This window comes from Chiloscyllium punctatum, chromosome 1 (genome assembly GCF_047496795.1).
Source record: "Chiloscyllium punctatum isolate Juve2018m chromosome 1, sChiPun1.3, whole genome shotgun sequence".
Classification (NCBI taxonomy): domain Eukaryota; kingdom Metazoa; phylum Chordata; class Chondrichthyes; order Orectolobiformes; family Hemiscylliidae; genus Chiloscyllium; species Chiloscyllium punctatum.
This window is the reverse complement of record NC_092739.1, coordinates 180,494,223-180,509,759: the sequence shown is the minus strand read 5'-3', so window position 1 is coordinate 180,509,759 and position 15,537 is coordinate 180,494,223. Positions and strand designations below refer to the sequence as shown.

Here is a 15,537-nt window from a genome sequence, read left to right as displayed (position 1 = left end):
ATCTAGGCAAGTCAAATGACTGCCCATTCGATACAAACATCGATGCAAAACCTGAAAAATCACGTCCAATGCAAGTCCCCAAAACACAACAGCAAGCAATCAACAATCTCAATCACAGAAGCTCAAAAGGTTTCAATACGCCACAAATCTATAAAAGTGGATAAGAGGTTTGTAAAACTGTACGTACTTAGTTGCAGCAATCGCATCCGGGTCCCAATCTGGATATCTGAAATATAAAACATGTAAGGTTTATTAGGAGTAACAGAAGCAGGTACTACACCTGTGGGCTCCACACTTAACACCCAACTGATCCAACCACTTGATTCCAGGACCAACTTTTAGTTTCACTGAAATTGCAACTGCTTCCAAAAACAAACAGCAAAAGGAGGAAGGTGACTGGAAAACACAGCATTGTCCTTTTAAGCTCTTGTCTATTTTACTTCTATAGTGATCAGGTGGTACTTATCCAGATGCAGGCCTAATTTCCTATTTCTTCATTGCTGTGATGGGGATGTTATTGGTAAATCACCACTCTGATTTGCCCTGGGTTTTAATACATCTGAGTCACTTGCTGGATGATTACAATTAAGAGGCTAACCTGTTGACATGGTAAAGCTCTCAGAGCCCTAACCGGATTAGGGTGGCAGCTTTACTTCTCTGAAATTAATGTCATTAAATAGTTGGATGGTTTCTCTTCATATTTATTCATGGGAAGTCAGCTTCACAGGATAAGCAAACGCTTATTGTCAGACTTGCCCTTCAGAAAGTTGTGCTGAGCTATCTGCCTGAACCACGGCAGTCTTTGGGTGTAGGTACATAATGGTGTTACTTTTCTTTTCTAAGGAATGGTATATATGCATTACAGGCAGTTCAGATGTGATTTACTAGACTGATATCAAGAATGAACAGAATGTCTTAGGACAGATTGAACAGATAAGTCTTCTCTAAAGTTTAGAAGAGTGACAGGTGATCTTGACTGGCCCTGACATGGTGGACTAGGAAAGGATATTTCCTCTTGTGGCTCAGTCCAGAAGTAAGGTCCATTGTTAAAAAATTAGGATTGCCCTTTCATGAGCAAGATGAGACAATAAAAGTCTATAAGGTGGTAAAAACATATAACTTGCTTGCCTTCGTCAGTCAAAACTGTACACAGTAACCACATCAGAGCTACATACAGCTGCAGAAAAGCTTCTCTGCCTTTATACGCCCTCTGCAATGAGTATAGAAGCTGGCAAGTCATATTGAACTCTTGAAAACTTTAGTTAGGCCACATTTGGAGCAGTAGTTCTGGTCATTGCACCTTTGGAAGCATATGGAGGCTATGGAGTGGGTGCAAAAGAGATACTAGGTTAAAAACAATGACTGAAAACGTGTTGCTGGAAAAGCACAGCAGGTCAGGCAGCATCCAAGGAACAGGAGAATCGATGTTTCGGGCATGAGTCCTTCTTCAGGAATACATGCAGAGAGCCTGAAGCGTGGAGAGATAAGTGAGAGGAGGGTGGGGGTGGGGAGAAAGTAGCAGAGTACAATAGGTGAGTGAGGGAGGGAATGAAGGTGATAGGTCAAGGAGGAGGGTTGAGTGGATAGGTGGAAAAGAAGATAGGCAGGTAGGACAAGTCTTGGGGACAGTGCTGAGCTGGAAGTTGGGAACTGTGGTGAGGTGGGGGAAGGGGAAATGAGGAAACTGTTGAAGTCCACATTGATGCCCTGGGGTTGAAGTGTTCCGAGGCGGAAGATGAGGCGTTCTTCCTCCAGGCGTCGGGTGGTGAGGGAGCGACGGTGAAGGAGGCCCAGGACCTCTATGTCCTCGGCAGAGTGGGAGGGAGAGTTGAAATGTTGGGCCACGGGGCAGTGTGGTTGATTAGTGCAGGTGTCCTAGAGATGTTCCCTAAAGCTCTCTGCTAGGAGGCATCCAGTCTCCCCAATGTAGAGGAGACTGCATCTGGAGCAACGGATATAATAAATGATATTGGTGGATGTGCAGGTAAAACTTTGATGGATGTGGAAGGTTCCTTTAGGGCCTTAGATGGAGGTGAGGGAGGTGGTGTGGGCGCAGGTTTTGCAATTCCTGTGATGGCAGGGGAAGGTGTCAGGATGGGAGGTAGGGTTGAAGGGGGGGCGTGGACCTGACCAGGCAGTCATGAAGGGAATGGTCTTTGCGGAAGGCAGAAAGGGGCGGGGAGGGAAATATATCCCTGGTGGTGGGATCTGTTTGGAGGTGGCGGAAATGTCGGCGGATAGTTTGGTTTATGCGAAGGTTGGTAGGGTGGAAGGTGAGCACCAGGGGCATTCTGTCCTTGTTACGGTTGGAGGGGTGGGGTCTGAGGGCAGAGGTGCGGGATGTGGGCGAGATGCGCTGGAGGGCATCTTTAACCATGTGAGAAGGGAAATTGTAAAAGAGATACTGCCTGGAATGGAGTGCATTGGAAAGGGTAGACAAACATGGAGGATGAATGGTGACCTGAAAGGAGTACTTAAAATTATGAGAGGCATTGGAAGGATGGGCAGTTACAGTCTTTTGCTGAGGGTGGAACTGTGAAACACTAGGGAGCATACTTTTAAGGTGAGGGGGGAATATTTAAGGAGATATGCAAGGCAAATTTTGTTTTAAACCAGAGAGGAATAGCTGCCTGGAATGTGTTACTAGGGGACGTGGTATAAGTAGATACGATAGCAACGTTTATGAGGCACTTGGACAAACAGACGGAATGTAGGAGGTACATGGACTACGTGCAGGCAAATATAGACATAGCAATGTACAGCACTGAAACAGATCCCTCTATCCAATTCGCCTATGCCGACCAGATACCCTAAACTAATCGAGTCCCATTTGCCAGCACTTGGCCTATATCCCTCTAAACTCTTCTTATTCATATACCCAGCCTTTTAGATGTTGCAATTGTACCAGCCTCCTCCACTTCCTCTTCATTTAATACATGCACCACCCTCCGTGTGAAAACTTTGCCCCTTAGGTCCCTTTTAAACTTCCCCCCTCTCACCCTAAACCTATGCCCTTTAGTTCTGGGCTCCCCCAGTGCAGGGAAGAGACCATATCTATTTAGTTTGGAATGGCATCTTGGTCAGTGCAAACATGGTGGGTTGAAAAGCCTGTCTCTGTGCTGTTTTGACTCTTCTAGGAGGATATTTTGTTTGCAGATATTCATATGACTTTGGAAATCTCGACCTTAAAAAGTGTAATTACTGAATATTTTTAAGACAGATGTGGATAGATTCCCATTAGATAATCACAGATCATCAGGGATAGATGGGAATGTGGAATTTAAAATACAGTCCCAATAGCCACAAATTTATCAAATCACGCAGCAGGATTGGTAACCAAATGGTCAACCTCTCTACTCATTTGGTATGTTAGGAATGGTGGTATCAGATAGTGTGCTGTCAAGATAGTGTGCTGTCAGGATAGTGTATCGTTTGGAGAATTTGGAGGTGGTCACATTCTCTTGTCTCTACCACCCTTGCCCTTCTAGATGGTAGAGTTCACAGATTTGGAAGGTGTTTCAAAACAAACCTTGTGAAATTTTTGCAGTACATCTTGGAAACGGTACACATGATACTGCTGTTTTGCATAGGCAAAGGAAGTGCATATTTGTGGATGTGGTGCCAATCAAGTGGGCCTGTATCGTCCTGGATGGTGTAAAGCTTTTTGTGTTGTTGAAAATGCACACATCCAAGCAATCACACTCCTGATTTGTGTACTAACATCAAGGAGTTAACTAACCAGCACAGACTTTCTAGTCTCTGATCTGGTCTTATAGCCACAATATTTTTATGGCTGGCTGAGCTCAGGTTTTGCTCGACGATAACAACCAGGATGTTGATTGGGAGGGATTCAGCAATGGTAAATGTCAAAGGGCAATAGTTAGATTCTATTGATTGAGATAGTCTTTGCTTGGCACTTGCCAGGTGTGAATGTTACTTGCCATTTATCAGTCTACATCTAGATGTTGCCCACATTTTGTTGCACATGAACATAATCTGTTTCAGCACGTGAAGTCACAAATGTTTCTAAACATTGCAAAAACAACAGCATGACCTTACAATGGAGGGAAGATGAAGCAGTTGGAGTTGGTTGGACTCAGGACACTATCCTAAGGAGCTTTTCACTGTGCCTCAGTACACGTGATAATAAATTCAATTCAATTTTCTATTTATACCCTGAAGCTGAGTTGACTGACATCCACCAATCACAGTCACCTTTCTTCATGTTCAGTGCAACTCCAATGAGAGCCTGTTTCCCTCCTCTACTCCAGGTCAGGAGTGCAAACTAAATATTATCAGCAGGCTATGACTTAGCAAGTGCCACTTGATAACTCTGTTGACACTTTCCATGATATCCTGATGATCTAGAGTTTACTGATAGGGCGGTAAACAGCCACTTTAGATTCATTCTGTTTTATGTGTGCTAGACATACTTGAGCATTTTTCCACATTATCAGGTAATGTCACCTCTAATACCAGGGACCTCAAGAAGAGGACAAGATGGATCACCCACTTGGGTGATCTTAATGAAAATTAATACAAAGCTATAACCTCATTGTTTTCACTGATGCACTGGGGTCACCCATTTCTGAGGATGGAATACTTGCAGAGACTCCCGTCCCTCACCTTTGTGATTCATGATTCATGACTGAATACAGCAACATTGCAGAGCTTAGATCTGATCTGTTGGTTATAGGACCACTTAGACATGGATGTAAGTTTGCTACTGAGCTGAAAGGTTTGCTCTTAGACGTTTCATTACCATACTAGGTAACATCATCAGTGTTATGACCAGTGTGTTTGCATGTTGGGGTTTCAGAGTTGGTGATGTTATTTCATGTTCTTTTTCTCAGATCTGAGAAAAAGAACAGATGACATCACCGCAGGAAATAATATCACCAACCCAAGGAAACCATAACACAAATAGAAAGTGCATCATAATACCAGTACTTCACTGGAGGCTCACTGATGATGTTCCTTAGTATGGTGAAGAAACGTCCGAAAACAAACCTTCCTGCTCAACGAGCAAATTTACACCCAGAACCTCAACCTGAGCTATAAATCTTCTCAAAACTCATTCACTTAGAATGCACTAAAGATGTTTGTTTCCATTGTTTGCAGCAAGCAGTCCTATTTTGTAGCATCACCAGGTTAATGCTCATTTTTAGATATACTTGGGGCTCCTCCTGTGATGCCCTCTTTCACACTTCATTCTTGTACTAGGATTTACCTTCCAGCTTGATGGAATGGTAAGAGTGGGTAATGTTCTGGACCACGAGATGACAAATTGTGAGTGAATACGATCCTGCTGCCAATAGTCCACCATTCTTCATAGCGTAGTTTTGAACTGCAAGATTTGTTTGAAATATGTCCCATTTAGCATGGAGGCAGTGCCACACAACATAATCGTGGGCATTATCAATGAGAAGGTGGGATTTCATCTTCACAAGGACTATGCAATGGTTACTTCTATTGTACGGTTATGAACAGATACAGCTGTAAAAGGTGGATTGGTGACAATGACATTTGTTAACTTTCTTTCTCTCATGTTGGTTCCCTCAACAGCTGACAAAGTTCTAGTGTAGCAGTTACATCTTTTCGGACTTAACCAGGTTGTTGCTACTGAGACATGGTGATTTTCCAAAAAAAAAAAGAATTGATTCATGGATGTGGGCATCACTGGCTGGACCAGCATTTATTGCCCATCTCTAATGGCCCAGAGAGCACTTAACAGTTGACCACATTGTTGTGGGCCTGGAGTTACATGTAGGTCAGACCAGGTACGAATGGCAGATTTCCTTGTCTAAAAGACATTAGTGAACAAGATGGGTTTTCCCTGACAACTCACAGTCATCATTATTTCTAGATCATTATTGAGTTGAAATTCCACTACCTGCCATGGTTGGATTCAAACCTAGACCCCAGAACATGGTCTGGGTCTGAATGGGCGCTCTTTGGAAAGTCAGTGTAGATTTGACGGTTTGAATGGCCTTTAACTGCACTGGAAGGATTCTATGATTCTAAATGAAAACAGAGTTAACGTTTCAGATCCTTCTTAACCCTTCTTCAGAACATTCACTGGACCTGAAACATTAATTCTGATCACTTTTCATAGAGGCTGCCAGACCAGCAATTTCTGTTTTTGCTTCTGATTTCTAGCATCCACAGTTCTTTAGTTTTTTGCATTTATTTAATATCCAAGTATTATACTGTTTCTACACTATAATAATTCAAGGGCCAAAGTTAATAATCCAGACCAACGAAGGTCAAACACCAGCCTTGCAGTTTGTGAAATAACTTCAGTTAAAAAAACTCTACAGCACAATTTTCATGAGGACAGGGCTTACTAGCCCAACATAAAATACATTCCTCCTAGCAGTCCAGCAGTAGATCAAGGCTTGCTGCCTTGTTAAAGGCAAGACATCTATTATTGGCAGCAGCTTGGGACTCAGATTTTGGCTATATGATCAGCTGACGTTCTCCAAGTCTCAGCTGCACATGCAATTGTGGCTTTTGCTGGGACTATTTCCCCTGTGAAGCAAAGAAGAATCACTACTGACTGAAGGGGAGTAAGAGCAGGAATAGGCCTACTCAGTAAGATCCGGACTAATCTGTCTTAACTTCAATTTTCCATTTTCCCCCATAACACACAAATCCCTTTGCCATCAAAAAATTGTATCTAGAAAAGTACTAGATGTTTTTTCAGCGGGGTCAAGGCAGAAAGCTATGGGGAGGGAGGCAACCAGCTTCAAAAATCTGTAAGTACAGCTATAGCCATGGGGACTAGCAACCTTGGGGCGACCTTGCTGGGAGCCTAATTTGGAAAGGGGGATTAGTAGGATGGTGGGCAGCCTCTCCCAACTTGTCACAGAAGGCATTAACAAGTTAATTTGAGGGACAAGAAGGGTTGAAGATGAACATTGAAACTACTGTTACACCTATAAGTTCAAACAATGCAGACTTTACCATGGTAATAAATTTTCTAGCTGAGATAATGGTTGGGAGCTGGTGGTAGGGCTTCATATAAAAAAGGAATTGTAGTTCAGCTGTCACGATTTCTATAAATGAAAACTTTCTGACACACACAACATAGGGGTGTATAAAAAGCAGTCTTCCCAGTAGGTAACTGAGGACTGTTGTATCCCAAAGATGCCCCATCCTTTGGGAGAAGACAAAGGAGTAAAGTGTATGCACTTACAATCTGCGTTTAAACCAACTCTTCATAATTGACAAAACCTGAAAGAAAATCCCCAAATTTGGGTAAAATCCTTACTCTTTGAGCAAAAGCCTGCAGCTGTCCTTGTGGACAGATGTTTTGTTGTGTCGGTCCCAATCCTGCAAAAACAAAGAAGACAGAAAACAACACTTTAACACCATGCAATGGGAAAAATAACCAGCCTATAAAATTGAACCAATCACATGCTCAAATTATTCATTTACGTCAATTTAACAAATACATTATGGCACCACTCAAACCAGATGATGTCCACTCCACACAGCTCTAAGAGGCACCACCCAATGATGATGGGTGTTTTACATGGATTTAAATAATAGAGATAACTTATCAACAGACCACACAGCATTAATGTGATGAACTGCTCTTCCATAAATATTATTCGACTCCGCACATAGACTGAACATTTCAGAGAACAGGAAGAAAGCCCAAACATGCGTTGGCTGAACATAAAGTAATGGGCAAAGTATTTGATATGTTCAACGCTGGTTAGTACAGTGACCAGTACAGTAAAGTTGAAACTGAGTTTTAACTAACATAATAAAACTGTGTGGCATTATGACTCACTGAATTACTTTCTGCAGTGCTCTGCAATTGCTACTTTTAAGTGAGGACTTTGAACAGATCTGCACCTAATAGCCATTTGAATACAAGTATGCACCCAAATTAATCAAGATAATGGCTTCCTGAATTGAGTTTTTAATCCTGCCGAAATGGGAGCATATATTTCTCTTCATGGGTTAAGTCACTGATACATGCTTCTACTGGCCTTCCCAAACATTGCTTGTAATCATACAGCAAATCATTAGCAGTCACCAGTGACAAGTTACTTATTTGTGATCACACGTGTGGAACCTTTGACTGCAGGATAGGATTTTAGGCAAGATTCTCCAGTTGAACAACTGAACAAATGAGATCACGAGAAAAGAAATTAGGCATCTCATCTCTGTAAAATAATAAAAGCCATAAATCACTGCCAGAGCTATTGCCTACAAGTGTTCTGAGGTTGGGGAGGACAAAACTATTTTAAACAAAATGGATTGAGCAATAATAAACTAATAGATTAATTCACAGTAATAGCAGGGTATGTACACTGGATAATGAATTCATGTGTCGTCTGCATGGATCGCCATATGAAATCTAATTTTAGAATTGGTGAACCTCATTCTCCTTTTCTGAATCCCACAGCAACTTTTTCTATTACCATTGCACTATTTATCAACATAGCATTTTTCAACATTTTAAGAATGAAAAAAACAGTTTTACAACAGCTGTCATACTGTGGCAGATCTTCAGAGTTTCCATGCCAAGTAGCCATTCATTATTCAATTGAATCATGTAGCACTTAGAGTCATAGAGCTGTACAGCTTCTTTTGAAACAACTTTTTATTTGGAAATTGATTGTAGTCACATCTCATTTCTTCCTACCTTCAGGACAATGATCTATCTAGTGTCCCATTAATTCCAACTTGTGCCATTTTTATTTTGAGATATCCTGAAAATATTATACTTGTCCCACAACAGCACTGCACTGAAGCCCATTTCAGGTCCTGAGATAGCTCAGCTTTTAAAAAGGAAATGTTTAACAGTTACATATGACAAAACCAAAGTTTCAATTCCATTTCAATACTCTGTTAGCTGGTTCCAGACAGACAATCAGAGGATTAAATTAGTTGGGGTTGGAAGAGAGAAATTATTTAAGTTTCTTACTAATGACTATCTAAGCTCTCCTGAAAAATCATGTACATGTGTTAATGGTGGCGGTTGGTGGGGGAGGGGTTGGTATGCAACAAGGAATTCCTCACACATTGGGTGGCATCACATCACAACAACCACTTTAAGGCAGCAACTTCAATAGCTTAGGATAGAAATGGTGAGAAACTGAGGAACAATTCTACTGCGCTTACAGCCTTCAAGTTATCCAAATACAGTGCAATAAATAACGGCACCAAGAGTAGCCGCTGAAAGACAATTTATCCAGGAACGGCATTTTTGTTCTTGTTTCAATGAACACCCACCACCTAATACAAAAGGATAAGCCCAGGTTACCAACAAAGAGAAACACTTCAACGGCCTACTATTATTATATTTAGGTAAACAGCCTAACAAAGCCTCAAAGCTCCACAGCAACTGACATGAGGGGTACAGTGAAAGACCAGCAGAAATAAAGCTATATTTATTTTCCTGACAGACAATCAACCCGATGACCTTTGGTTTGTTCAGTTTTGAAGAATGAAGGCCACCCAACAAAATACTCATTTTCATTTCTTCTTCCATTGTAGTTTGAGAATTGCCTAACACATCCTTGTGCCAGAAATTGAGAGCTCAAAATAACTGACTTCGCCAGCTGTTTACATTTTTTCTGTTTATAATTTCATGAAATCAAGAGGCTTTGGAAGATAAGTGCTGCAACTGATAGTTACAGCTCAATGGAATCGGGTATTGAATAGTTAAAGCAAAAGAGAAATGCAAAATGTTTGTCTTCAACGGCCATAAAGACTACAGATGCCATCCGCTTCATATCAGTCATCAGATTCACCTGCCATTGACAGCACCCATATATGAAGGGGACTTGAACAGCAACTTCATGCTGATTTACATATAGATTCCAGAGACTGACCCCACAAGAGGTTTAAAATTCAAGTGCAGCCATTACTGACACCGGACAATTTTTTTAAAAATTGGAGGATGTGGCTTCTTGAAAATCCCTTCTGGAAAGATGGCCGAATCCAGTATGTGACTGCATCAGGTTAGTGAGGCATTTGCTACCATCAGCGCTGAACTGATGGCCAATTTCGTCCTTCACCCTAGATTCCCGGCATCACAAATACTAGTCTCAGCAAACTATGCACTATCAAGTAACAGCTGAGCATAACAAATACTGCAAAGGCAAGTGGCCCTAAAAATACCCTGGTTGTATGCTAAAGACTTTGCAAACTAGGCGTATTCCTAGCTAAGCTGTTCAAGTACATCTATAACACCAAAAATTAGTCAATATGTAAAATAGTCCAAGAATCTTGATTAAATTCTGTTCAGAGTTTGCAGATTGCTCGACAGTTCCCTTACTCGTTCGGCAGAATAACGTTCTTCTGACTCTTGATCTGTTGGTACCTCATCTTTTACACCCTTAATTTAATGATACTGTTTACATTCTGAAGTGGCAGTGAACTAGAACCAGAAGGAAAGCCGCAGTGTCTCAGATTCAGGCACTGCATTTGTATATCTAGACAAATTTCAGTATTCCACCAAGTTTGCATCTGAACAGTGACAGAAACATTGCAACTAAGTGCAAAACAAAGACATACATCGCTGATTCTGATGACAGCTTGGGTATAATTATTGTCTGGTACCACAAGCCAACATAAAGCACAATTAATGCTCAGTAAGTAGTAGTGAATTCTGTACGCTATTTCTGCACAGCAGAAGTTTATGATGAATGTCACCTGGAGAGGTGCCCAATATTTCATCACTAATTTTCAGACATGCAGCACTGAGGTGCCAACCGCAAGCAGTGTACTTGATAAACAGATGAAATCCGTGTTAAGAAATAACTACTACTCAGTTTTACTACTTTGGACACTGCCTTGAAGAATCAACAAGCAGGTAAAATTCCACAATGCAGGTGCAGAAGATATCAAAATCAACTTACAGCATTCTTTTAGAGACAAGCTGTGGAATAGATGCTGAGCTTTCTACAACAGACAGCAAGCTCTTCAATCACCATTCAGACACTAGATAAGTGCAAATTTCTACTTTTTCCAGCTTTTATCAACCTCTTCATATTTCGCAAAATAGATCACAGGTGATGAACCAAGACTGAAAGAGAACTACCTCATGACCTAGTAATGTCAATTATTGATATATCATCAGAATAGCAATGTAATCTGGTTCTGTTGATAAGCTGACAAACTTCCAGAATTCCTTTCAGTTGATGATTTCTTGGGGATTTCACAAATACAGAAAGAACTTCTATGATCAGCACAAAGGTATTACAGGAAATATCCAAGAATGGTTTAAAAGTTCCATAAGACTTCAGTATTTTGGCACCTTCTAAAAAACAAAGAAATATTACAGCCCAGGAACAGGCCCTTCAGCCCTCCAAGCCTGAGCTGATCCAAATCCACTGTCTAAACCTATCATCCAATTCCTAAGGATCTGTATCCCTCTGCTCCCCACCTACTCATACATTTGTCCAGACGCACCTTAAATGAATCTACCGTACCTACCTCTACTGGCAACACATTCCAGGCACCTATCACCTCTATGTAAAGTACTCTCCGCGTGTATCCCCATTAAAATTTTCACCTTGAATGAATGACCTATCGTTATTGAATCCCTCACTCTGGAAAAAACTTATCTCTGTCCACCCATTCTATACCCTTCATGATTCTGTAGACCTCAATCAGGTTCCCCCAATTTCGTTTTTTCCCTAATGAAAACAATCCGATAAAAGGTCCAATAAAAGAAGGGCAGTCTGAAGGTGAGGATGGATTACTGTTGACAGCATAGTAATTTTTACAACAAGCTGCGCTCACTTCACAAACATTTTTAATACAGATGAAAATTGCTATTCTTGAGTCTTATGCCTTTTAAAGGTACATTCCTGTAAATTCCCATGCATCAACTACAAACTGTAAAACTCCATTGTTTAAATAATTTAACTCTTACCTGAATCCACAGTTTTTCACATTCAACCACAAAACACACCCTAAACACTTGGAGATCCCTTATAAAATAGTCAATAGCTACATAAATGATAAAAAAAATTACACTCAAAATGATGGCCTGATTAACTTGTTTCCACAGTTAATAAGTTTTAAGGACTTCTTCCATATCCAGCTGGATTATTTTCCCGAGTTTGTGAATTAGAAACAAGAAAGACATGCAAATGTGGTGTTTCAACAAATATTAGATGAAGTAACATTGAGGCTTGTTAATGTTCAGTCTCAACCTCAACACGAAAAATAAAATTGAGAAATGTAATAACTTCACCCATCTTGGATGAGCTGCAGATCCTGGATATAGTAACAGAAATAAATGAAGCAAATGAAGGTACTCCACATGACCTTAAATGGTTACCTTCACCTTTAAGATTCTTTCCATTGGGCAACCTGGGCTTAGAGCGAAGGGCAAAAGGTACAACAGGATTATAGCTATCGCCATAAACAAAAACCACCAACATACCATCATTGCTACTCAGCTGGAGAAGTCAGCCAACAATGGATCAAATATAATAGTTAAAATTATTTTCTTTTAGAAAATCAGCATCTAGCACAGCTCAAAAAAAAATAAGTGTGGAGATGCAGAAATTTTGCTCTACCTAGTAGTTGACAGAAAAATGAACATGACTGAATTCTTAAGAACAGCACACTTTATACAGACCAGCATACTTGGAACATCTGCTCTATTAAAACTTTAGTAACAAGTGTCTGTATCTACTGTAACGTAATTCAGCAACCCACACTGGTGGTAGCATAAACCTTTTCCACCTTAACTCAAAATAGCAGGTCTGAGAAAGTTCATCTCTCGGTAGGGATACAATTTTACACTAGATCATATAAATTTTACTTTCAGGAAATCACACTCTGATTCACAGTTGGAAAGGATCTACGATTTCTACCTTCATTTTTTAAGGATTCTTAAAAGGCACTCCACATGCGATTTCACCACAACCTACCTGCAGTAATTCTATCAAGGACCTATAAAAGGGGATTTGGATAAATTTTCACCTAAATCCTGCAAGTTAGCGTCCAGCACCGAAGACTAAGCACAATATCAACATGACCTTGAAACATCAAATTCAACTAATGGTAGAATTAGAAGGACTCCACAATAATTGGCTGAAAAATTTGCTACAATTGTTTTTATTCTCTTTTGGTTAAAAATAGGAATGATTAAGCATTAAAATATAGATCCACATTAATGCCTAGTACAATATTATACCTTTATGCTTTTCTGTGTCCCAAGATCTTCAATTAAATATATACTTGCCAAATTAACAACGACAAAAATGCTTTACCACTGGGCTGTTATCCAGCCAATGGTGGCTTTTTCAGGCTCACCACAGACGGTTGTGACCCACAAATACTATGCCTGTTAAGGAAGCAAATTATCAGAAAAGACAAACTAGGTTAACAAACACTCACCCTCATTTGTCTACATTCTATGTTACACAAACTGCACACGTGGGGGAACCTCAGTGCAGGGACACCATAGTAATCATTCATCAACTTGGGCTTTGGTAATCCCTTCTTCACCACTAGAACTGTTCGCTTGATTCCATGAGTACTGTCATCTCGCGATGGTTCCATTGGATAATTCTGGGGTGGACATTTATAATCTTCATTCCAGTTTCCTTCTCTCAGTGCTTCACGACTGTAATGCATACTCTGGTTCTCCATGGTCCTATCTCGGTAATCATACTGTTGCCCATGCCCATAATCTACGACACTGCTCTGTACTTCTCTTCTGTAGTCTTTATCTTGTAACTTGTACGGTTGATCGTAACTACTGGATTGTTGCTGCTTGTTCATTTTCCGCATTCTTATTTCTCTTAAAATGTAGGGCATATTTTCTGGCGTAAGCTTCTCATCTGGGTAACGACTTAGCTCTTCCAGATCTTCATTTGACAGGCCAAAGTTGGCCAATATATTAGAAGCCTTCATTGTGTCATGAAAACGTTGAACTGCAGATCTCTGGTCTCCACTTTGAGATGCAGGTGTACCAGTGCTCCCATACCCAGATCGAAAGCCTCCAGATGAAGAACTCTGATAGGAGGACCACTGACCTAAGCCTACATTATTTCCAGGTTGATTCATCATTCCCATATTCATTCCACCAAAGTTGCCTTGTGATGCTCCTTGAGGTCCCATTCCCATTCCTCTTCCGCCTCCGCCGCCGCCTCCTCCTCCTCCTCCTCCTCCTCCCCCCATGTATGGTCCTGGGTTATTCATACCAAACTGGCTAGATGGTCCTTGATTCTGGCCAAACTGGTTTGGTGGTCCTTGATTCTGGCCAAACTGGTTAGGCGGGCCTTGATTCTGCCCGAACTGGTTAAGTGGGCCCTGGTTTTGCCCAAACTGGTTAGGTGGGCCCTGACTCTGCCCAAACTGGTTTGGTGGGCCATGACTTTGCCCAAACTGGTTTGGTGGGCCATGACTTTGCCCAAACTGGTTTGGTGGGCCATGACTCTGGCCAAACTGGTTTGGTGGACCTTGACTCTGGCCAAACTGGTTTGGTGGACCTTGACTCTGGCCAAACTGGTTTGGTGGTCCTTGACTCTGGCCAAACTGGTTTGGTGGTCCTTGACTCTGGCCAAATGCCCCTCTGGCATTGAACATGCTGATCTTCACTAGAGCTTGATTCAACGATGCAAGAGCGGTGTTGGAAACGGTTGTGGAGGCGACTGAGTTCAGCTGCTGAAGGGCCAGCTGGGCCTTTATCTGGGCGAGCTGCAAATTTGCTGAGCCTAATAGAAGTGGACTGGTAATGCCGAGGTTCAATGAATTCACTGCTGGAGCACAATTTTCCAAGAATAACGCAAAGCTGAAAGTTAAAAGACAAACATTAGATTTTTACGTCTCAGGTAACTTCCACATTTAAAGGGTTTTAAAGCCAGATCAACATATTTATGCTTGACTGCTTAAAAAAAAAAAGAGCTATTTCTTCAAGTAGTAACTAAACAGAAGGTCAGTTAGATCAGGACATTGAAGACATGATGAAATGGGTATGTATAGTTGATAACATTGGAGCTTTCAGAAGCATTTCCGCCCCATACAAAACTTAAATTACACAATAATGCGGCAACTATCGATACATCCCAACTTTTCAAAAAGTTTTTTAAAAAATCATGGAATGATAAGACTCAAGTTAGATAGAGACCCACAAGTGAAAACATTCCATAAGTTTTCAGGTTGATTCTCCGAAGTGTCCCAAGTCCATAGCATCCTGTTGCACTTTTTACAAACAATCCTGGGTAACAATAAATTCGCCATGTACTGAAACCATAAGTGAAAATCACAATGAATTGTTACAAGGATGACTTCTCAGACCTTCAAAAAAACTGTATGAAGGGTCCTAAAAGTGTTTTCCTATGAAAGAGAAAATCCCAAAAATTGTTCATCCTTTTCTTTAGAAACACCATACCACGCAATCAAATTCACAGATTTTCTTTCTTAAATCACTCATAGAACTACAAACTTAGTCTAACATATTTTATAGATTGATGAGCTATTCAAGTTTCTAAATGGTGCAGCCCCTCCTGCAATCCTGCAGTTAGTGACACCACCTTTTAAATTATGAAC

At 40.9% G+C, this 15,537-nt stretch overlaps 1 protein-coding gene across 4 annotated transcripts in view; it reads right to left on the bottom strand.

Moving 5' to 3' along the window:
* The window catches only part of znf638 (zinc finger protein 638), a 221,808-nt gene that overhangs the window by 89,332 nt on the left and 116,939 nt on the right, over positions 1-15,537 (bottom strand). For all 4 annotated transcript variants that reach the window (XM_072578851.1, XM_072578842.1, XM_072578861.1 and 1 more), the window contains exons 2-4: positions 13,381-14,779; positions 7,274-7,335; positions 188-226 (exon numbers count right to left, since the gene is read on the bottom strand). In XM_072578851.1, the coding sequence (XP_072434952.1) occupies positions 188-226; positions 7,274-7,335; positions 13,381-14,779 (1,500 nt within the window). The remainder of the gene's footprint in view (positions 1-187; positions 227-7,273; positions 7,336-13,380; positions 14,780-15,537) is intronic.